Source organism: Nelumbo lutea, chromosome 6 (genome assembly GCF_056320005.1).
Source record: "Nelumbo lutea isolate HS-2025 chromosome 6, American lotus-T2T, whole genome shotgun sequence".
Taxonomy (NCBI): domain Eukaryota; kingdom Viridiplantae; phylum Streptophyta; class Magnoliopsida; order Proteales; family Nelumbonaceae; genus Nelumbo; species Nelumbo lutea.
In genome coordinates, this window is record NC_142689.1 from 25,077,155 (window position 1) to 25,102,079 (window position 24,925).

General features: G+C 42.9%; 2 protein-coding genes and 1 long non-coding RNA gene across 3 annotated transcripts; 1 reads left to right on the forward strand and 2 right to left on the reverse strand.

Annotated features, from left to right (window-relative positions):
* Positions 1 to 19,674: 19,674 nt before the first annotated feature.
* LOC148848016 (heat stress transcription factor B-2b-like) lies at positions 19,675 to 21,666 on the reverse strand. Its single transcript, XM_088949020.1, has 2 exons — positions 20,905 to 21,666; positions 19,675 to 20,735 (listed from the first exon to the last, which is right to left on the reverse strand). Exons 1-2 carry the CDS (start codon positions 21,151 to 21,153, stop codon positions 20,031 to 20,033), a joined length of 954 nt encoding a protein of 317 aa, XP_088805146.1. The 5' UTR covers positions 21,154 to 21,666; the 3' UTR covers positions 19,675 to 20,030.
* On the forward strand, positions 20,697 to 23,468 carry LOC148848017 (uncharacterized). The gene is made up of 2 exons (XR_016100581.1): positions 20,697 to 20,824; positions 22,834 to 23,468. It is a non-coding gene; the product is annotated as an uncharacterized LOC148848017 (long non-coding RNA).
* A 595-nt stretch (positions 23,469 to 24,063) lies between these two features.
* LOC148848018 (uncharacterized) lies at positions 24,064 to 24,663 on the reverse strand. The gene has a single exon (XM_088951301.1). It carries the CDS (start codon positions 24,661 to 24,663, stop codon positions 24,064 to 24,066), a length of 600 nt encoding a protein of 199 aa, XP_088807427.1.
* Positions 24,664 to 24,925: the final 262 nt, after the last annotated feature.

Here is a 24,925-nt window from a genome sequence, read left to right on the forward strand (position 1 = left end):
ATTTATTCGTATCTATTAGGACAGCTTATGTTAGAAGTTTTCCCTCTTTAGTATTTGGTGATTTGGTCTTTAGTCTTCATTTTTTTACTCTTTGAATTTTTGAACTTTCAAGTAGTTTTTTCTTTAAGTCTGGAATTTTCAGGTCAATTCCATTAATTTTGGTATTTTCTTATTTTCTGGTTTTTCTTCAGTTTTTGAAATTTCAATTATTTTTATGGTTGACCCATGACCTAAATATTTAAAGTTAGGGTTTAGCCTTTTTTTTGTCAACCTGGCCCAAAGATGTATTGACTATTTTCACCCACCCAACCCGATTGTCAGGTCTAATTATGAATATGGGGACAGGCTACGGGCTACCGAAAAAATAAGAATTGCCTGAAGTGGTAAAATCACCAAACTCAAGAATACCCTCCAATAAGATAATTATGCTATCAAAGGTAAGGAATGAATTTTATTATTCTCCAAGGGCACTTAGGTCTACGTCTAACTTCTGATTCAATCCAACGGTGTCAAAAGTCTTATTTTCATATTTGGGTTTGGGTAGGCTGGAAACAGTGGTATCTATTTGTCTGAATTTGAATTTGATCTGATTAAGGGTGTCCCGAATTTGATATTTTAATAATTCCATCGCTATCCAATTCAATATGAGCCTACTCATTTTGATTTAAGTATACATTCTTGAATGTACTGATTTTTTTTTTGGTAAAGAACTGTATCCATTGATAAAATTGATTCGAATCTTGTATTTTTATTAAAAGAGTCATAAATTCAAGTTATATGATCATTCTTAATTCATTTTGTTCATTAGGCTCTATTTGAAAAGAGTATTGCTTTATGTGTATTTGTATTGTACATATTTATATTTATATTATTTTGGAAGAAGTATAGATACAAAAATGTAGAATGCAAAACCTTGTATTTTATATTATTTTATATGTATTTATATTATACATATTTGTATTTATACTCTTTTCAAACTGAGACTTAAGTGAGTTCAAATCTGTAATTTGCCATTGGGAGATGCTCTCAATACACGGTTGGGATGTAATATCTGAATGCATTTGGAATTCAAACCAAATCTCATGTGGGATTTAATTCAAATCTGAATACCCACCGATATGTTCCTACAGTGGATGTATCGGTGGTCTGACTGGTTCAGGGTGTGGTGAAGACCTAAACCGGCTCTCTTGAAACAGTTGGCAAAAAAAAAAAAACCACTAAAAGAAATATAGATTCATCCGATACACCGGACGTATGATATTTTGAACCTTGGGAAAAAGTTAAATAGAGAGAGAAAAGAGAGTGGAGAAACCAAGAGGAAGGAGAGAAAAGGAGAGAAAATAGGAAGAGGAGAGAAATGGAAATTGGGACCCACTATAAGATTGGAATCCGCTTTGTATGGATTGCGTGGGCATAAATGATGTTGGAATGGTTTTTGTTGGGAGGAAATCCAGACTCAAGAAATAAGAGAGAGGAAAAGAGGGGAAAGAGAGAAAAGAGGGGAGGAAATCGAGAAAAGTGAGTGTGTGAGAGAGAATTGGGGGAAGAGGAAAGAGAGAGGAAAGCTGAATTGAACACTCTTATTTGTATTAAGCTCTGATTTCAATACGAATTTTTATTTCTGTTTGTGAGAAGAAAATAAAAAAGAGAAGAGAATTAATACTATTTCTTGACCCAAATGGTTATTCATTAATGCTGCAACTTGGGTGGGATTATTTTGAAGCTATCTTAACTAGAATGGATTGACAGGTTGTGTTAGGATTGAGGCTTTAACTTACCTAACCCGAAACTCAACTTAATTTTAACCTGGGCTGGGTTAGGGTTGACCTGAACCAGACCTAACCTGGCCCTACTTGCACCCTTAGCACCTAGAACTCAAAGTATAACCTATTTCTGAGTTGATGCGATAGATACGAGTAAATGACTCAAATCATATCCATATTCTACCTTATTTATTAAAGAAACAGCATTTTGGTATTTTCTACCCTGACCTTAAATTAGTGGTTTGAGTGGATAATGTGTGCATGGGTAAATTAGTAGTTTGGTAGGATTTTTTTGGGTGACTTACAGATTACTAGTACTTTAGGGGCTGGTAACGGCAATTACTCCTAGAATTTTTATTTGTGACAAAGATTCCTTTGAATTTTTAGATTTTGAGTGAGTTTTATTTTTTTATTTTTATTGTATTTTCATCATTCATAAAAATAACTCTTATTTATCACATTTATCATTATTGAATATAATGAATGCACAATATTAGTATTCAAATGTTTTCTACAAAAATTATGTATTCTTTAATAATTTTTGGTGTTTCTATCATTTTAAAAATTTTTATTATTTAATTATAACATCATTTGTTGACACATTTGTCCTAAAAAGTTGACTAGTAGACCCACAACTTGAATAGGAAAATATTTTTTATTTTATGTTGTTTTAAAATATGTATCTCATTTTCATCATGAATAGAAATATTTCTTGTTTATCATACTTAGTTTTGTTTAATACAATGACTATACAATATTAGAGATGTGCCAAAATTTCTCATATAATTTTTGTATTTTTATTTATTTTTAAACTTTCATGATTTAATTATGACATCATGGATTGACCCATTTTTCCCAAATGGTTGAATTACCTACTGTCACTTATGTGAAAGAATGGTTTCATTTTCAGGCCGATTTTAAATACTCAGGTATTGTATTGTTCAAATTATTGAATATAGATTTAATTAGTAAAATTTATTGGTGAGAAAGAATAACACCTCAAATGTAGGATTTAATGAGAAAGAATATAGAAAACCCCTTAAATATAGGATTTGGTGAGAGGGAATTGAATGAAAAAAAGAGTGTTTCAGATTACATTTTATTCCCTAAGCTAGAGAGGGAGCAAATTCAAAACTATGGTTAGTCAAGGAAAATTCCACAAAGCTCATTTATTTAATATACCATGAATATAATATTTAATGAGAGAGAATGAAAATTAATACCTTAAATATAAAACTTAACGAAAAGGAATACGATAAAATTAAAAATAGTGGTTCAAATTATATTTTTTACCTTCAAGGACCAAATTAAATAATAGGGGCATTTTAGTTAAAAATTCAAAATCTAAACCTCATTCCCATTTTGATAGTAATATAATATAATATAAATATAAATAGTGATAAAGGACAATACCCAATGCTGGTCGCATAGAATATTTTTCGTCATCCAGAGGGTTATGTTAGACATTTTAGTCCTTTGGCTAAATTAACCAGGTATTAAGGTAGGTTGTCGGTTCATTATGATATAGAGAACCCTTACGAGCCAAATCAACTAACTGATCAAAGAACTTGATGGAGGTAAATTTGACCCGACCTCTTGACCACCTAGCATGTGGAAGCAGCCAAGGGTGACCTGGCAAGAACGACAGTTCGGCACGGCAGTGCCCAAGGCACGAGCTCCAAGAAGAGGAACCCCGAGCTCCCCCAACAGGGACCTGTGACCCGAGCTCCCCAAAAGAAGCCCGAACTTTCCCCTTGGCCCCAAACCTTACGAAAGAGCACAAAGGGCCACAACCCGAACTGGCCCACCCCAGGGCAGTTCAGGCCATACTTCTATCTGAACTCAAGACTACCTCGCGCACCACTCTGGCACTGTCTCTTGGCCACCGAATTGAACCACCGTACCTGACACCAGAGCCCGTATCTTGAGGCGGTGCACCAGATTGACTTGGGATCTGACGCTTGACAGCCGCACTTCAACGACCACCTGCCACCACCACCTCCAGTTATAGAGATGGCTCTGACAAAGAGAGTAGTGGTGGTTGCCTGCCCCGACAGAGGTGATGACACCCGAACTGGCAGGAGTGCAGAGGTAATGATACATGACTGATAGGAGCTTGGGAGTGAGTGCATGAAGTGGTTATAAAAGGCCCTCTTCCCCTCGAGAATGGAGGTACATGATAATTTTGCGCTATCTGGTTTTGATTTTGCCTTTGAGGAAATACTAACTTGAGCTTCGAAGCACTCTCACTGGGTTCCTCCCCGGAGATTTCTCGCCTTCTTCTCCGTTTCAGGCACCTATTGCTTCAGTTAGAGGCAAGGTCGTTGACAACTAGGACCGACCAGATTGCGCTACATCATTTGGCGGCGTCTGTGGGAAAACGCTTCTGAAAGCCTCCCTCTAAAACTTTCATAGCACCTTTTGACCAAGAAACCCCAACACCTATGGCTTCTTCCAGCAATGCCGGACATAGCACGGAGATGAATGCCACTGGGGAACAACTTCAAGTCCCCATGGTATGTATCGGATAGTTCACCATCCCCCTTTCGGTGGATGGGACCCCTAGCCTGAGTACGCTGCGAACAGTGGCGCCTATGAATCTTCCCTCCATGAACGTCCCCCTTCCTCCTTCTATTGGAACCACCTTTGCTGAACCTACCAGTGTTCCCCCGACAACTAGCCAGAACCAATTCGATGACCTGATGCATGGCATGCGGGCCATCCAAGCCTAGATGCAGCAGCTTCAACAACAGCAAATCCACCAGTAGCAAATGCTGCACCATGTCTCCCAGTACCACTATCAGCAGCAGTTCCCCCAACTACTTCATAGTTAGCTTCAAAGTCAACCGCAGCTCCCACCTCGGCACCCCACCGTTAGGCGAGCCAAGCCCTCCCCTCAAGGCGGGCAGCCCCACCAGGAGGCTTCCCAAGCTCGGCCTCCCCAAGGTCGGGCCTCCCAGCCTCGGAGCCCCTCCAAGAGCCAAGCCTCATCCCCTGGCAGGAGAGAGTGAGCTGCGGCCCCCACCTCGCCATTCTCCGACGGATCAGGAACCCAATCTGTCAAAACAGCATCACCTCGACACCCTCAGGACGGGCTCCTGCACATCGAGAACAGGTTTAGCGTCTTAGCCGCGGACTACCCCCAACAGTCCAGGCCCATCAAGCTTGGGAACACCGAGGCAAGCAGTGCCAGCACTGGGCCTTCCAAGCAATAGAGGTGCCGCCAGCGAAGTAGCCGAACTGCAAACCGCGTCCTACCCGGGCTCTAAGGCAAAGAATAAGCGAGCTCCGACGAGGTAAAAGCTACCCCTGTCCTCTCAGTCCCTTCCCCCCTGTCATCAGGACTCCTTGCAGTCCCCATGCCTAGAGACTTCAAACTCCCCCCACTTGACAAGTATGACAAGTCCTTTGATCCCAGCGACCATGTCGATGCCTTCTAGTCCCAGATGCACCTGGCGAGAGCCAGCGAGTCCTGTATATGCGTAGCCTTCACCACCACCTTCAGAGGAGTGACTCGCACCTGGTACAGGAACCTGGCCCCCGGGTCAATAAGGAGCTGGGCCCAGTTCGTACAAGTCTTCACCGCGCACTTCGTAACCAACAAGCGGTGCCCCCGAACCGAGGAGATCCTCTTCGGCGTGCTCCAGAAGGAAGGGGAGCCCATCCGCAGCTACATCAAGCGGTTTAACGATGCATGCCTACAGATCCCACGCCTGGACCCCGCAGTTTAGCTCACGGCAGCCAAGATGGTAGTGACGCACAAGGAGTTCAAATGGCACATAGTGGCCAAACAGCCCACGACCACTGCCAAATTCCTTGATCTCACAGACAAGTTCATGCGAACGGAGGAGGAGATCCATCAAAGGACTGGGGGTGGGTTTGAAAAAAGAAAGAGAGAAGAACTCCCTAGCCAAGGAGACAGCCGGAAGGATCCAGCTCGGGCACTGAAACCGAGCCAATTGTTCTGAGCTCCCGTGGTAGGTCAAACAGACTATACGCCCTTGAACACAAAGCGGACTGAGATCTTAATGATGATCAAGCATGCCTCGTACGTAAAGTGGCCACCTCGCCTAAAAGAGAATCCAAACGAGAGGAACAAAAACCTGTATTGTAGCTTCCATACAGATCACGGTCATAGTACCGAAAATTGTAATAATCTCTACGACGAGATAGAGGAACTCATCCGTCGCGGGTACTTAAGAAATTTTGTACAGCATAGTAGTAATAATAATAATTATAATAGTAAGACAGGTCGGCAAGGGGAGCACGGCAAGGATGCTCCTGAATCTAGCAACAGGCTGGTCGAACAGCCACAGAAGCAGCCTTCGGAAGAGAGGCCAGTTCGAGGGACCATCCACGTGATAGTGGGAGGTTCGGTTGTAGCAGGGTGCACTTCGGCAGCGGCCTGGATGTCAGTTCGCGAAGCTGCCTGAGAAGACCAAAATCCTCCAAAGAGGCCGAAGACGGAAGAACCAATTCTTTTCACAGAAGACAATGCACGAGGGGTCCACTACCCTCACGACGATGCACTTGTGATAAAGCTGAGGATCAACGACTTTGAAGTTCAGCGCTTGCTTGTTGACTCGGGCAACTCGGCAAACATTCTATTCAAATCGGTGTTTGACCAGCTCTAGTTTCGGGGAAGTGACCTGAAGCCTACGAACTCTCCCTTGGTGGGCTTCAGTGAGGAAGATGTCAGGCCCCTTGGGAAAGTAACAATACCCGTCGAGGTCAGCACATGGCCCTGTTCGGTCAAACTCAACCACGACTTCCTGCTGGTCGCAACCCCCTCCCCGTACAATGCCATAGTAGGGTGGCCAATCACTGATGTCTTACGGGCGGTGGTCTCCACCTACTATTTGGCGATGAATTTCCCCACGGACTTCGGTGTGGGAGTAGCGCGAGGCGACCAACTCGAGTCCCGCAAATGCTATGTGGCCGCTTTAAAAGGAAAAACCAAGGTGGCCGGCGAACTCGAACTGGAATGCCCTACGGAGCAAGGCGAAGAGCGAGCTGCGCCCACGGAAGAAACGGTCACGGTCCCGACTTCGACGACAGACCCAGCTTGGATGCTACAGATTGGTGCTTCCATCCAAGAACCTCTACAATCTGAATTGGTAAGTTTCTTACTTCAAAATTTAGATATTTTTGCTTGGTCTGCGAAAGAAATGCCCGGCATAGACCCTATGCTCATAACTCACAAGCTCAATACTGACCCCGTAGTCAGACCCATTAGATAGAAGAAACGAAACCTAGCCCCAGAACGCTGGAGGGCGGTCGATGAGGAGGTCGAGAAGCTCCTCGAAGCAGACTTCATCAGGGAAACTCATTAGCCGAGCTAGGTAGCCAACCCATTACTGGTAAAAAAAGGCAAACGACAAATGGCGCATGTGCGTCGACTACACCGACCTGAACCGAGCTTGCCCGAAAGATTGCTTCCCCCCTCCCCAGGATTGACCGCCTAGTAGATGCGACCTCGGGACACGAGTTGCTAAGCTTCCTAGACAGCTACTCGGGCTACAACCAAATCAGGATGGACCCAACCGACGAGGAAAAAACAACATTCAACCAGTGCGGTATTGAGGCCAACCCGAACAAAATAAAGGTCATCTTAGATATGAGACCACCATGAAAAGTAAAAGAGGTTCAGAGGCTAAACAACAGGATAGCCGCTCTGAGTCGTTTCATGTCTAAATCAGCAGACCGCTGCCTGCCCTTCTTCAAGGCAATAAAAGGCAAATGGTTCGAGTGGAACCCGAACTTTCAGCTCGCATTTGACGAGCTCAAGAAATACCTCGCCAGCATCCTAGTGTTGACCCGGCCCAAAGAGGGCGACATTTTAGAACTTTACCTCTCGGAAAGCGACGAAGTGGTCAGTTCGGTACTAATAAAGGAAGCAGGTCGGGTCCAACGACCCATCTACTATGTTAGTAAGATATTGTAGGGAGCAAAAACAAGATATCCAGAGATAGAAAAGCTAGCCTATGCACTGGTCATCGCGGCCCACAAACTCCGCCCGTATTTCCAAGCCCATACCATCGTCGTCCTCACCAACAAACCCCTAAGGCAAGTATTACTTAGACCCTAGGTCTCTGGACGATTGATGAAGTGGGCCATCAAACTCAGTGAATACGACCTCCAGTACAAAGCTCGAACTGCCATCAAAGCCCAAGCCTTGGTAGACTTCGTTGTAGAATGCACGTTTCACTCCGAGACCCCTGGCCCGGACGAGCATGAGGCTCCCAGTTCGGGTGAGCTCGGTGCTTCCAGGAAATTCGAGTCCGAGCACTGTGAGGTCATACCTAGATCGGCATCTCTCTTGGTTAGGCCAAGTGAGAACTGGGATGAGGAGCCTTGGATCCTTCAAGTGGATGGCTCCTCGAATCAGCAGGGCAGCGGAGCCGGTGTAGTTCTTCGTGGCCCGAGTGGCATAAAACTAGAGTACGAGCAACACTTTGAGTTTGCGGCATCCAACATTGAGGTGGAATATGAAGCGTTGATAGTTGGGCTAGCCGTAGCACAAGAAGTAAGAGCGAAGCACATAATTGTTTGCAGTGATTCTCAGCTCGTGGTCAACCAGGTCACCGACGAATATGAAGCTCGTGAGTCAACCATGATCACCTACTTAGCAAAGGTAAAGGAGGCTCTCCTCAACTTCCAATCACACTTCATCAGACAAATCCCGATGTAAGAGAACACTGAGACTGATGCCCTATCCCGGTTAGCTAGCACCAATGACAACACCATGACAACGGTGTATATAGAGGACTTACCTCAGCCTAGTATTCTCAGGAGGCAAAGGAGGTTGCTCCCGTCCTTAAGGAAGAGCCGAGCTGGATTGACCCACTCGCGAGCTTCCTGCTACACGGAACCCTCCCTCCAGATCGCAACACACCCAGAAGGGTGCAGCGCCAAGCAGCCAAGTATGTCATAATAGACGGACCATTGTACCGATGATCCTACACGCTCCCCTATCTGCGTTGCTTGCGACCTACTAAGGCCGAGCTCATACTACGCGACACCCATGAGGGTCTGTGTGGTGGACACTTGGGGGGCAGGGCTCTCGCCTAGAAGGCACTTCAACAAGGGTACTACTGGACAACAATGAAGGCCGAGGCCACCGAGCTCGTCAGAAAATGCGACAAGTGCCAAAGGCTTGCCAACATCCACCATCAGCCTGCCGCCGACCTCAAGTACCTCACTAGTCTGTGGCCCTTTGCACAGTGGGGCATCGACCTACTAGGACCATTACCGCCAGCAACAGGTGGGAGGAAATTCCTAGTAGTGGCGGTGGATTACTTCACGAAGTGGGTAGAAGCCGAACCTCTCGTAACAATCACAGCCTGAAACGTCCAGAATTTCTTTTGGAAGAGCATAGTATGTCGCTTCGGGTTACTCGGGTACTGATCTTCGACAATGGCAAGCAGTTTGAAGACATCAAATTTCAGGAATGGTGCCAAGATATGGGGATTCGGCACAACTTCACATCGGTCACACACCCGCTGGCAAACAGTCAAACAAAAGTTATGAACAGAGCTATCCTCCGTGGACTGAAAGCGCGACTAGACCAAGCTAAAGGGTTGTGGGCGGATGAGTTACCAAGTGTTCTATGGGCTCACCGAACTACCGAAAAAACCGCCATGGGAGAAACCCCCTTTAACCTCACCTACGGCACTGAAGCAGTAATACCAGTGGAGACCGAAGTACCCACACTACGACTAGAAGCATACGATAAGTAGACGAACGGAGAAGAACTACGTACCAAACTCGATCTACTCGACGAGGTAAGAGATCTTGCATACATCCGGACTGCAGCTTACCAGCAAAGAGTAGCTTGGTACTACAATGCCAGAGTAAAAAAGCGGAACTTCCGCGTTGGTGACTTGGTTCTCCGTAAGATCATGGCACCCGAGCCCGGTGTCGGCAAACTTGGACCGAACTGGGAAGGGCCCTACCGAGTAAAGAGAGCGCTCGGAGGAGCATACGAAACTTTAGAGGGCAAACAAGTACCTTGAGCATGGAACATCGTTAACTTGAGACGATACTACCTATAGATCACCAAGCAAAGTGGACTAAATCGCCACCAGAGCCAAAGGGCTAGAATACCAAGCTAACAAGGACCTCGGCATGGGCAAGCAAAGATAAAAAAAAAATGCTAACCAAAAGCTCAGGCAAAGTGCTAACAGCGAACTAATAAGGACATCGACATCTCAGAGGCCAAGTGTTGACACCAAAACAGGCCGCACAAGTGCAGTAACCCGGCCAAAAAATGGATTGGGCATATGGTTAGTTCGGAAGAAAGAGTGACAACAACACTTAACCAAAAGAAGAACATTCCATTGCAAGATACTTTGTTTACATTCCAAAAAAAAAATGAACGCAAGCTCGTAGGCCCAGAGGTACTTCTTCACCATCGGAAGGCACTTCAACGATGCCCGAAGGTCCTGCCTCGTCCTCAGAGTCCGGTTCACCATCAGCAGTGTTGGCCATCTCCTGAGTAATGCGCGAAGTGGTTATGGTGCTAATATCGAGCTCGGGGTACATATTCCGGATCATCCACCGGCTCAGTTTAAAACCCCTTCTGTACGAGCCCACCATCAGGTCGTCAAAGCGCGACGAGGCAATATAGTCTTCAACGGCCTTCTTCTTGGCAACCTCGGTGCCCTGAGAAAAGATCTTGGTCCTCTCCCAAATGTCTTCCTAAAGGTATTCAACCTGACACTACAAGTCCAGCCTCAGGTCCGTCATGTGCTTCACCACCACTCTCATGGACTCGGTGTCTCTCTAAGACCTCGCCAACCAGGCCTATGCAGTGTGAGAAGTCGCTTCGGCAGCTCGGGAAGCCTCTTCGGTAGCTCGCGCCTACCTTGAGCTCCTTTCCGCCTGGGCCGCTAAGGCATGGATGGAGGAGTTCACCTACCAAAAGGAAAAATAACGAGAATGTTAAATAAGTAGTAGCGAAAAGGGAAATGACAAGGAGCCCAACAAGAAGTCACTAACTTATCACCATAGCATAAGAAGTAGCGCGCCTGGCCACATGCTTCAAAGGAAGCCCGGCCCAAGCCGCGGCCTCCTTACTTTTTTGGAGAGCTTGGTTTGGCGACAGCACGCTCCTGAGCACACCTCGACCTTCTGAGCTTGAAGGCCTAGCCCAGGTATTAGCGACCTTGGTGTAAGGTGCCCCTGTATAAGCAGCCTCGGCATAAGGGGCCCCTGTCGCTTCTTGTACTGGAGGGGCCATCTCGGGCTCCTTGGGCGGATCCATTGGCGGAGAGCTCGGTACCTCGGGCTCCACATCTCGGGGCAGTTCGGCACGAGTCCACTTGGCAACTCGCTTCCTCCTCTTAATAGCATGAAACAGGTTTCCACAATGAGTCTTTTTTTAGTCCATCGCAAAAAGCAAGAGAGAGCTCGACATAAAAAAAAAAAAAAACAACATAGGTAGTATGCTCGAGGAACCTACCCGAACTCAGGACGGCCTGGATGAGCTTGGCCTCCATCAAATAGTGGTGGCATTTTAGCCCGAGTCGGGCCCACTCCCGGAGGCCCTTTGCCGTCTCAGGGGCAGCCAACCCCCACCCTGTTTGAAACGGCCACCCCGATACACTTCGTGCCATGAAGTAGTCCCGTTTCCACGCTGGGACCTTGTTGGGAAGGTAAGGTAAAAGCTTGAACCCCGGGCGAGGAGACAGGTAGTATGCCTGCCTACTCCCGGGAAGGGAAGGGAACCCGTTTGCTTCTTATCACTTGAGGGTATAGAATAAGTGTACTCCCCGGGCAAGTTGAACTGGGTGATAAGGGAGTGCAGTCCCTCGGGCATCATGGTTGAAAGCCCGAACTTGTCTAACGTCCAACCTCGACGGGAGCAGGACGCCAAACTACCCGAGGCAACTCGGCCTACGGGTTCCAACTCTTCCTCGAGCTCTTCCTCGAGCTCTACTTCAGGTTCCGCCTCGAACTCACTAAGGCTGTCGGGGGCCGCAGCTTGGTTCGAAGAACCTGCGTATGACCCCCTCGAGAAGCTGTTTGAGCTGTCCGAGCTAGACATGGCGAGGAAAGGAAAACCAAAAAGAAAAATAGACTCACCCAGAAAAAGCTAAACCGACCACGGAAGGTTGACGCGAGCTAAAAATCTGGACGTGAGCTCAAGAAGCAAACGCAGGAGAGTGGCAGAAGAAAACGACTGGGGGGCCCTACTATTTATACCCACAATGACCAAAAACCAACAGCTCTGATCAAAACAAATCCAACGGCTCGTGACCAGGCTGACCGCACGCCTCCTAAGACTAAGACGTGACTGGCTGCATGTCTCCCAGCATTAAAAGAGGCGGTGGCGCATTTTTTGAATTTAAATAACACCCGCCGCCACGTCTCCCATGTCTCCCAGCATTGAAGGATGCAATGGCAGGATTTTTTGAATTTTAAACGCCCGTCGTCGCGTGTTCGTTGAAAGGCGGACTGGCGCATTTTTTTAACCTTTTTGGCGCTCGAGGAAACTTCTGACGTCCGCGCACTTCACGCCGTCAGTCAAATGGTTTGAAAGAATGTGTCAAATCCACCTGTCACCTCGCGAACTCCCCGCGCTAGCACAGAGACCCTTAGCATGAGGAGTGGGGGGCAATTGATGGAGGTAAATTTGACCCGACCTCTTGACCACCCGGAACGTGGAAGCAGCCAAGGGTGACCTGGTAGGAATGACAACTCGGCATGGCAGTGCCCAAGGCGCAAGCTCCAAGAAGAGGAACCCCGAGCTCCCCCAAGAGGGACCTGTGACCCGAGCTCCCCAAATGAAGCCCGAACTCTCCCCTTGGCCCCAAACCTTGCGAAAGAGCACAAAGGGCCATAACCCGAATTGGCCCACCCCAGGGCAGTTCGGGCCACACTTCTATCCGAACTCAAGACTACCTCGCGCACCACTCCGGCACTATCTCCTGGCCACCGAACTGAACCATCGTACCTGACACCAAAGCCCGTATCCTGAGGCAATGCACCAGACTGACTGGGAATCTGACGCTTGACAGCCACACTTCAACGACCACTTGCCACCGCCACCTCCAGTTACAGAGATGGCTCCGACAAAGAGAGCAGTGGCGGTTGCCTGCCAAGACAGAGATGACGACACCCGAACTGGCAGGAGTGAAGAGGTAATGATACCCGACCTGACAGGAGCTTGGGAGTGAGTGCGCGAAGTGGTTATAAAAGGCCCACTTCCCCCCGAGAATGGAGGTACGTGATAATTTTGCGCTATCTGGTTTTGATCTTGCCTTTGAGGAAATACTAACTTGAGCTTCGAAGCACTCTCACCGGGTTCCTCCCCAGAGATTCCTCGCTTCTCCATTATAGGCACCTGTTGCTCTAGTCAAAGGCAAGGTCATTGATAGCTAGGACCGATGGGATTGCACTACATCAGAACTGAACAACGAATAGTTGGGCGTTCAATTCCAGACTGATGGGTGCTTTTGCCTAGCTAAACTTGTTGTTGATGATGACTGTTTATCCACTCACCTATCAATTAGTTGTGTATCTAAAATTGTTTATCTTTATTTCGATTAAGGTTCTTCTCTATATTTTAGGTAAATAGGGGAGGATGATAGTGAGCCCACTCAAGGCCCATGCATCGGCCCATACATCAGCTAACCCAGATAAATTTGTGCAGCACTTTAAAGCCCGTTTGGTCACTAAAGGTTTCCATCAACAACCGGGCATCGATTTTATTTAAACCTTCAGCCCCGTAGTGAAGCACACCACTATTCACATTGTACTCTCATTGGTAGTTACCCTAGGTTGGTCACTCCACCAACTGGATGTTGAATGTGCATTCTTGCACAGTGACCTTCACAAAGAGGTGCATATGGCCCAACCGCCTAGCTATGTGGACCCTACTCATCCAGATCATGTTTGTCGTATGCACAAATCAATTTATGGACTCCGCCAAGCCCCCGAGGCCTGGTATGACAAATTCAGGTCTATCATAGTAGAATTGGGATTACACCTCTTCATTTGACCCGTCTTTATTCATTTATCATCAGGATGGCACACATGTTTTACTCCTGCTATATGTTGACAATATAATCTTAACAGGCAACAACCCATCTTTCATTTCTTCTCTCATCAAACAGTTCAGCTCATTTGTTAAGATGAAGGACCTCGACCCGTTATCATATTTTCTTGGCATTCAGGTCGACTGCAACAGTGATGGATTATCACTTCACCAGTCCAAGTACATCTTAGACTTGCTTGATCGTGCAGATATGGGTGGTTGTAAACCAACTCGTACACCGACATCATCTACAAAAATTTATGCCTCCTCAAGCCCACCAGTAAAGGATCCAACCACTTACAAGAGTCTAGTTGGTGCGCTCCAATATGTAACTCTCACCCGGCTTGACATTCCCAGTCAATCAAGCCTGCCAACATCTCCAGCATCCCACTGAAGCACACCTAACCGTTGTGAAATGGATTTTGAGATATCTTAATGGCACCATCCCCTCCAAGCACTTCTTCACACCAGGCCATATTTAGCTAAGTGCCTACCGTGACGCTAATCAGGCTGGCAGTCCACTGGATCGCAGGTCCACTAATGGTTTTTGTGTGTTTCTTGGGCCCAATCCTATCTCCTGGTGTGCCAGGAAGCAACCCATAGTTGCCCACTCATCCACAAAAGCTGAATATCGCTGCCTTGCTCACACTGCTGTGGAAATCTCTTGGTTGTGCTCCCTATTCAAAGAACTTCATATTCCCATTCTCTCCACTCTGGTCGTCTGGTGTGACAACATGTTAGCTATTGCATTCGCCTCAAATCCAGTTTTTCATGCTTGCTCGATACACATCGAAGTTGACTACCACTTCGTCCGAGAGCAAGTCGTTCGCAATTTTTTGGATGTCCATCACGTACCATCTAATGCTCAACTAGTAGATCTCTTCACCAAAAGCTTGCCAGCTACTCGTCTCCTTCATCTTCTTCGCAAGCTACATGTTTATGAACCCCCGTCTAGCTTGAGGGGGGATGATAGTGAGCCCACTCATCAGGCCCATGCATCGACCCATACACCAGCTAACCCAGATAAACCTCATCCATATGCCAGCTTAACCAGATAAACCTCATCCGTACACCAGCTTACCCAAATAAACCTCATCCATTATAACTGATCAAGATAAACCCAACCTCTAACAGATCTGATCTCTATTTGTATATATATATATCCTTGTATAGATAATCCTATCACTAAACAACTATAAATACTATACTAGTAGGGATCCGTGCGATGCACAGGAAAATTTGAAAGATTTAATAATTTTATTTTTCATTTAATGTTGACTTATAAAAATAATTATTGTTAATTGAATATGAACAAATATTTTTTAATAAATTTAGTTTTATTAATAATTTGTAGTAATTTTTATTCTTTTTATTATTTTTAAATAAAATTTTGATTAACTTTAAATAAATAAAAATAATTATAAAAGCTAACATTTTTATTAATTCCACTAATAATTAACAATTATATAGGAATGACAACAGGGTGGGTTTAGGGCAGGGCACCCCATCCCTTTTCCTACCCAATAGTCAAGACACTTTACCCCATCCCCGCCTTGTCCCCAGTGTCACGCAGGTTCAGGGCAAGGTAGCCACTCCTCAATGTCGGGCTAGTTTAGCGGCAAGACACCCCACTCCTCATCAAGGATGGAGAATCCTTGAATTTCCTTGCCCCACCCCTAGTAATGGGCGAGTTCAAGTTGAGATGTAATTGGGTTGTGTTGGGTTGGCACGATACGACCCGCATGTGCCCCGTACAAAGTGCGAGTCGTGCCATGCTGGCCCACGAGGTGGCTCAAGCCATGCCTCCCTCCTCTAGGATAATTTGGGGGTCAGTTTGGCACGGCCTACGGCCCAAGTCCATAGGGGCCTGTGCCGTGACGTGGGTTGGGCTAGTCCATGGGTTGAGCCTTGGGCGAAGCCATGCCGTACACCAAGCCAAGCTCAAGGCAAGGCACCTGCTCCCCATCCAAGGTTTTTAAAATTGGACCGGATAAGGAACCATTCTGAGGTTGAACGGTCCAACTGTTTGGTCCGAACGGATGGCTCACTTTGACAAAAAAATTAGAAAAACAAGAAAATGACAAAAATTGTTGTCTAGGTTTACGGTTCGATCGCCCAAGTCAACAGTTTGCTAACCAAATAAATAGTTTTTGGACAAAAAGCGGTTTTGAGGAGAAATGTTGTCTGGTTCCCAATTTTTTCGCTCTAACCATCTGGTTGATCTAGTTTTGAAAATACTATCCCTATCAACCCAATATTCAATTTGATGATAGAAATGATCAAAATGATATATTGAGTATCAACTACATGGTAAATTTCTATTATTGTTAATTGAAAGATTTAATAAATTTCCATTCAGTCGGACCTCAATCCCCATCTCCTACCCCGACCTCGACTGGGGATTCCTATTAATCCTCGTCCCTGCACCCCCACCCCCTGAAACAATCCCCATCCCCTACCCCGACCTCGACTAGGGATTCCTATTAATCATCGTCCCTACACCCCCCTCGAAACAATCCCCATCCCCTACCTCGATCTCGACTGGGGATTCCTATTAATCCTCGCCCCCCCCCGAAACAATCCCCATCCCCAGCCCCATTGGGTCGGGGATGGGGAAATTGCCATCCCTAAAGTGTGTTCTAATAAATGACCCTAATAGAAACACATAAGAGTATACAATTGTTTTATATTTTTAACTTTTTAAATAATTAATAATTATTCATATTTTATATACTACTTTTAATAAATTTTTTATAAGACAAAAATAACAATAATTAATTTCAAATAGGTTTATTTATCAAACTGGTTAAACCAACCAACATAATTAACTCGACCCGAGTTGGTCGGTTTTCTAGTATTTTAGGTTGGATTTGGTTAAAAAATTTCCCAATTCGATCAAGTTGGAGTAGTTCCACTTTAGCCATTTGTAAACTGACCAAAATTGAACAACCTAACCATGGATATATATTAATATTTTATATTTTAAATATAATTTTTAATATGAAAAAGTAGGGATTTTCCCATGTTTCTTAGTCTAAAATGTTTTATATCATAAATCAAAATTTTAAATTTATTATTTAATAATCTCACTATAGTTTTTAAAATAAATTAAATTTTTAAGTTTAAATCTTTTGAACAGACTAACCAAACCAAAAAATCGACACAAACCAATACAACTTAAGTGGGTCTATTTTCACAAAAGGTTAGTCAGTTTCAACTAACCAACTCCCTAACCTGACCAGGTCGATTTGGTTGACCAAATAGCCTAGGGCCTCACTGAACCAACTCATGAACACTCATAGTTTCAGCTAAATTAATAGTCTTACCTCTAATAATTAACAATAGTTTAATCTCCAATAAATATTTAATCTCTTCTAAATATTAATCAATAACTTATAACATAAACGCAATAAATACAATAAGTATAACAAATTAAATTTAAAAATTTCAACAATAGTAGTTTAATCTCCAATAGTTATTGAAAATTTTCTATTGAATAACTAAAAAAAATAAATTTATACATACTTATTGAAAATACATTTATCACAAAAGACAATAAATATTAATTTTAGTATATATAATTATATAATAAATATAGATTAAGAGTTGAAAATTATTATTAATAAATATTACTTTGTTCAAAGTTATTTTCTCAAATTATTACTTGATATAAGTGAAATTAATTATTTACAATTTTATGTAAAAATATTAAATTATTATTAATTTCAATATTATGTTATAATTATTTTTCTACTTTTTAGATTTTTTTAAATTTATTTACTTTAACTATTTAAAATCTAGTTATGTTAAAATATAGTTATGATAAATATTTTTTCTATTTATAATTTCAATATTTTTTCTACTTTGAAGAAATTTTTTAAATTTATTACATAATTTCGTTATTTTAACTATTTAAAATCTAGCTATGATAAATATTTAGTTATTTAAATATTTAAATAATCTATAAAATATTTAAACTTTTTTTTGTTATTTGAATTTTATTTATTTAAACTATTACATATTATTAAATATTTAAAAAAAGTTTAATTGATAATTTATAAAAACATAATTTAAATTGTCATTACATAATGTAGTGATATATTTTGTAAAAATATAAAATTATTTTTTGTGTTTTTAATAAATATTTTAAAGTTATTTTATAGTTTTGTTAGAATATTGAAATAATTTTTTATTTTTTTAATCCAAACTTTCTTTAGATAGATATACATAAAAAGTAGGGGAGAGGATAAATATGAATTAGAGATAATTTAGGAGAGAAGAGATAATTTTGAAGATAAATAGGAATTAGAGATAATTTAGAAGATAAATAGGAATTAGAGATAATTTTGGAGAAAGTGGGGGAGGTAGTTTAGGAGAAGAGATTATTTAGGTTATTGAAAAAGTGTTTCTCATTGTTTGTTTCAAAAATGACATGGAATTAAAAAATAAAAAATTCAAAAACGTAAGAAATAGATAAATAGCTTCTCTCAAAGGAGAGACACGCTAACATGGCAGGACCAGTTTTAATATATATAGAAACGATCACCCCAAGAGGCGTGATCTTTCTGTTCAAATCAATTCTGTATTTACTTCTTTAGAGGATTGAAGCCTTTGCCACAAGATTCAACAGAAAATAATCGTATGGCCCTTTTTGCATTAAGACAAATCAATACTAAAAAAACGGAAAGAAGGGAAACGAATACTTATGCAATACACCATTTGGTGAAGGATGGAGGCTGAATTCAGTGTAATTGACCATTTGACTTACAGTTTTCCCTATGCTCTAAGGTTGTATTTGGTTTGAAGGAAAAAAAAAATGTAAGAAAATTTTTATAAATCTTGTATAGATTTTTCTATGTTTTCCTTTCTTTCTCTACATTTTCCTTACCGAGGTGGAATTCATATATTTGGTTCTTTGAGTTCAAGGCTCAAACAAATGTTCAATGTGATAAATTTGATTTGCATCGGAATGATGATATTTTGTTGAAATTCTTATGCTGTTATGCGGGAGACCGGATCTGCTCCTCACACCTGGCGCCTTACAGTATTTGCGGGAGATATTTTTAATGCATGATGTATGTGCATGTCAGGCGCCCATTTGTGAGGAGCAGATCCCGTCGCGTTTATCGGGAAGATGTACAAGGTGATTACTGAGGTGGGGCAGTGGGGAGCCGGAGAGCCAAATTCGGCCTGCTGGTATGGGGGATTGGGATTGGGTCCCCATTCCCCAACAACCAATAATATTGGTAGATAGAAACACGTGGCATTTGAATTGGTGCATTAATCATCTACCACATGTTTGTATTTAAAATTACAATAAAAAAGCACGCAGTTCTAGGCATTGCAGGCAGGGGACATTGAAAAGAGAAAATGGTTCAGCGTCAACTCTCACTAACCACCAAGCCAATACAACTTCTGCTTTTGGCTTTTCGGTTCGATAGGAAGAATATATAGGGATTGCCTCATCTGCCACCACGGCGGAGCTCGGAGTGGAGAATAATGCCAATAGACCGCTGGACTACGATGGATCATGGATGTATAGACAGACCACCTAAAGATAAGCAGAAGGTGAAGATGTACACTGTCACATAATCAATGGAAGTACATGGTGAAAAACTAAAGATATGCTGAAGGATCAGAAATTCAGAACCCAGAGTGGCGAGCAGCTGATCCGGGCACCGGGCTCACCCACACCCGACCGAAAAGAAAATCAGAGTCCTACTTTCCCACTTCCTACTTCGTACACTAGATAATGCAATATCAATAAATTGCTACTGTTCCTTTATATTTCTTTCCTGCTTCATATTTCACCGCCGATATTTACCACCACAAAGGATCCAAGTCATCCAACCAACCAACCCAGACGACTAATGAGCTAGAGTCTACAGATGATTATATAACAGGGAGCAAATTTTCCCCTCTGGGACTAATTGACAATTTCACATCATCATCATAGCCATCATTATCATGGCCATTCTACATAAATGTAATGCTAATAAATAAATGAAGAAACAGAAAGAAGCTTCTTCATTGATTCTTATACCTACCAGAAAGATGAATAGAAAAGAAAACGGAGGCCGAGGAACCAAGAAATTGGTTCAGCTGACACGTGCCTCCAAGCATCATGCATCCTCCTATTGTCTCCCTTACGGGGCAATCGAATCTGTACCCTACTCCAGTACCGGTAGTACTCTCTAATTTTCTGGATTCCCTACAGTAACACGCGCTCAATTGCATACCCTCTGGTTAGGTTGAGGGCTGCATTTTAACCACGGATGCTCCTGCTGATCCGGCGGTTCTGATTTCACTTCGGATCTGGGAGGATCCTCCTCCTCCTCTTGCTGCTGATGTTCCTGCTCCTCGTCACTTCCTTTCGCGCGTTTCACGCCAATAGAGACACCAAACAACCTTGGACTGCCTTCCTCCTCCGTCTTCACTCGGCTCTGGCCCACGCCGGTATCGGCATCGTTATCCTCCGCAAACCGCTTCACTGGCAATAGATCCAGCGGCGACGATGGCTTTTCCGCTAGGAAGCTAGCGTTTTCTTGCTGGCTATTCGCATACTTGGTCATCAAAGCAAGGATACTGTTGCAAAGGTTCTTCATCTGTGTTAATTCGTGCGTCAGATGCATATTCTCTTTCCTAAGCCGTTCGTTCTCATCGAGAAGCTCTGCCGTGCTGCTGCAGCTTGTCGTTCTACACACCGTAGCGGCAGCGGCCGATGGGGATGAAGTCGAGGATACCACTTGGTCATCACCGGAATTCGTCGGAGACCCTGTCCGAACGGCCGGAGCCGTGGCTGTCGTAACAGTAGATACAGCTGCAGCCGGTGATATTTTCCGGCGATGAATGTCGCAGAGAAGTTTTTTTTCTCCTCTACGGAAGCAGTCGTTTGCGAATTCCCATCGATCAGGAACAATCTTTCGGAAGCCCTGCACGATTGGGAGATATAAAGAATTAGATTTCTATAGACATTGAAAATAAAGAAAGATCGTATCTTGGAGCTAAAGAGAAAAGAAAGGTAATACATTTTTTATGCATTGAAAAGCATAAAGCAAACAAAAAATAGATTCTTGTGTGGTAACAAGAAAAGATACTAACATATGTGTTAAGTTGTCGAACGAAGCTTGAAAAATTGTTGTGCTTGAAATATTTGGGAAGCAGATCTCTGGCGAATTCGGCCGGTCTCCAGACTATGAACGTGGAACCGTCCTCGTTCCACGAAATCACATCGTCTATCGAAGGATCATCCACAAGCTGGTACGTTTTGGTGAGAAAAGGTGTCGGCAGAGATCTCTGCCCATCGCCAGTCGTTGATTCGCCGATCTGTTCCACCGGCGCTAGAGCCATGAGCTCTAGCAGTCCCTATCCCTATCTCCAGAAACGAATCTAGAAAGAAAGGAGAGGTATTAGAGCGTAAGATCTAAGATTAGAGATGAGAAATCTACGCGAAGAAAAATCTATCGACGAGAATTTTCGATTAGGAGGAGGGATCAATTCATCGGGAAGCTTGAATAAGATTGGGATCTGGGAGGTGTGTAAACCAGGGGAGAGACGAATCGGCGAGATGTTTCTCTCTTGGGAGGTGGTGGTGGTGTTTCTAGAAACTTCCGTTGTGAGAAGGTAGGATTAGCAATTTAGCAGCACAAAGAAAAGGAAGGCAACGGGGTGGGAGAAGAGAGAACAGGACAGAAGAGAAGAGAAAGGAAAGGAAGGCCCAAGAAGTTCCCTCCCGTCTTACGTCTTTTCCAGAAGCTTCTCCCCAGTACTCCTCCCCTTATCCGGTTCTTTATTCCACGTGTCGGTGAATATCGTGGAGTCATTCACCATAAAAATTCCCATATGGAGATAAGGTTACCGCATCTACAGGAGAAACCGGTGGGGATGGGTTAATAAACCGCAGGGCTAATAAACAGTAACTAGAATGCTTGCCAGCTGGCGCTTGCATGTAATAAGGAAAAAACTTAAATTTTAATTGAATGAAGATTGAGGATTTGAAGAATAAATTAACACGCGTTGACAGTAGCGTGCATGCGTGGAGGTGGAGTAAAAGATGCATTACTCGTTTAAATGCAGACCGGCAATGGCAATCGCAATTTTCACCCTACTCAGTTGGTTGGACAGATTTTTTTTGGGTAAATTACAAATACCCCGACTATGGGGTCTGTGAGAAAGACCCTGTACTTTATTTTGCGAAAAAATCCCTTTTACTATGGCCATGAGATAAAAGACCCTGTTCACCATTAAGTCAGATGCTGGAATGTATTAGATTATCAAAATATCCTACTAAATTTTTTCTTTTTTTTTTTCCTTTTCTTCTTAAAACTTACTTTTTTCTTTCTTCTCTTCTTTTCCCTTCCCTCACTGTTCTCTCTCATTTTCTCTCTCCCAATTCTCCGAAAAAACGAAGGAAACTCATTTCTCATCTTCCCTTTCTTCTCTTTTCTTGTCTTGAACTTTGACCCCTCCAAAATCCTCCTTCCACGTTATAGATAAATTATTGAGATTTAACCCTTTTTTCGTTAGTTTGAATAGGTAAAACAGCCCAATGCACGAGGCTTGCTCAATGGGAAGGGATAAATGTATGCAGCCTTACCCATAATGCAAATGCATACAGATTTTCTTTCTCTTTAGTTCGTCCACACTTCACGGGAATTTTTCTTTTTCTCTCCAACCAATGGTTGATTTCTGTTGTTAAGCATTGTTTGTCATTTTCAACTTTTCCTTACTTGGTACTCTTTTCGATATACGGGTTTTCTGTTTTGCCCTTGAGATGATATGTGGAGTTCTGTTTTCTGTTTATTCATGGAGAGAATGAGATGTTTTTCTTAGGATAAATTTGCATAGATAATGAGCCCCTTCTTCTATTAATTGTATCTTTTGTTAATAAGCGTTCTTTAAATCAACAAATTGAAAGGAGAGCGTTCAGTGTCTTGCATAGTGGAGTCATAGATTTAATTTCTTCTATTTTTCTAATTTGATGCTTGTAAATATACAAAGGGATATGATCATGATCACATTTTGTTGCAGAAATTGGAAAAATCCTCTCAAGGAGCAAGCCTGGTATTAATCAGGACAAACTTGCAGAAACTCTACAATTTCAAGGAGCAGAAAAATCCCAAGACATTTTGAAATCATAAGTTTGACAAGGGAAGAAATAATGACGGCCACTGTGGAGGTTGCAACAGAGAACAAGGATGAAGACAAGAAAAACATTTTGGTAGGCATTCGAATGGATAGATATGGTCAAGACTTGATTAATTGGGCCCTTATTAAAGTTTCTGAACAAGGGGATCGCTTAGTTGCAGTCAATATTTGTTGATAATCTGGTAATGGTAGTTGTCTTCTTTTTTTTTTAATGAAGAAAGCAGTAATGGAGAGAGAGATCGGGATTGAATTAAATAGGTTCAATACAGACACTGTTAAGGGGAAGGTTAAGAAGAGACATTGGGGGAGAGAGAGGGAGAGAGAGAAATGTGAAGGAATATAAGGGTAATATCGGAAGGTCAGGAAAAATGAGCAGTATTTTTCTCGTCAAGTTATTATAAGGGTAATATGAGGATTAAAAAATATTGTAATGGCCTTTTTGGACGAAAGGCTAATGGAAGGAGGTCTTTGTCTCACGGTCATAGTACAAAAGGAGGTCTTTGTCGCAAAACAAAGTACAGGAGAGCCTTTGTAATTTACCTTTCTTTTTTTAATTTTCCCTATAAAATTTGGGCCTAGTGTCATTACTTTAAAATGCAATGATTTAATATTCGAACTTTTAAAATATAACAATGGTTACAATCCAATACTCACCGTCAATCACCAGATAAATGACTATCTTTTCAGGTTTCATTTAAGGGATTATAACCGATAAGGGCAATTTTTTCATCTTATTATCAATAAAAATAATATTTTCAAAATAATTTATAAAATAAAATAACTTAAGAAAAAGTAAAAATAGTGTTCTTCTTCTTTCTCCTTAAATAATTACTGCATACTCTTGCATTGGTGAACACAGGAACAAGATACACACCAATCTCAGAAACATAGACGTCACAATCAATATATTGAAGAAAAGGAAGACCAAATTCATTGACCAAATAATTCGAATATATAAAATAAAGAACCGGACTATATATTTACAGGAAGATATGCAGGGGAAACAATAGGAACTACAGTATTTGAAACATATATACATATATACATCGATTCAAGAATTTCCATTATCCTCGATACCTAATTAGCAATATGCGAAGCGAAACCTTGACCGCTTCAGCAGACCGAAACTAGTCTCATCGAGATCTTCTCCCTAGAAGGATCTCCAATGCCACCCGCCAGAGTCCGAACCATCCTCTTGAAGGCAAAATGCATGCAATTAGAAAGAACGAACCAACAAAGTACCTCGTATACGAAATCGAACGCAGGATCAGAAGATGATGACGATGATGACTCCTCCCAATCGGATCCTCCGAATCTGTCGAAATTCAACCCTCTACCACCATTGCCGCCGCCACTGCCTCCGCCAAACGGACCATCACCGCCGTCACCGAAGAACCCATCCTTCTCGCCGATGTCAAAATCCCCCGTCAGAGATCTCCTCCTCGTACGTCTCTTTTGCCTAGTGAGTGTCCGGGGAGCGGCTCTGTAAGAATTCGATCTGACTGTCGGCGGAGCCATGACATCCACAGGAGAAAATCTAGCAGAGATTGACAGAATACTAGCGAGGGAGGAAGCATCATAAGTGGAAATGTTGCATAGTGCAGAGAGATTGTTGTTGGAAGTACAGTCATAGCGACGCAAATGAAATTTGGCAACCCCTAGACCTTGCGTTGCGATTACTGTAACAGCGTCTGCAATGGCGGAGATCTCCATGATTTCGAATGGATATTGCAGAAATTCGACTGACTTCAGATATTTTAGAAGAATAAGAAGCAACTCTGCTCCAAATTCAGATGCAAAGTAGAAAAGAAAGGAGGAGGAGGAAAGAGAAAACAGAGACTAGAGAGATTTATTCGATGAATGAGGAGTAAGAAGATGAGCATTGTTTTTACCCTTTTTTTTTATATTTTTAAAAGAAGTTACCTTATTTTAGACATTATTTAAAAAAAAATTAATTTATTGATAATAAGAACCA

Excerpts from the sequence above, each read along its gene's own strand:
- LOC148848016 (XM_088949020.1), bottom strand. The coding sequence starts at position 21,153 with ATGGCTCTAGCGCCGGTGGAACAGATCGGCGAATCAACGACTGGCGAT. Across the intron at positions 20,736-20,904 it reads TTCGACAACTTAACACATAT|GGCTTCCGAAAGATTGTTCC; the intron begins GTTAGTATCTTT and ends CCAATCGTGCAG.
- LOC148848018 (XM_088951301.1), bottom strand. The coding sequence starts at position 24,663 with ATGGAGATCTCCGCCATTGCAGACGCTGTTACAGTAATCGCAACGCAA.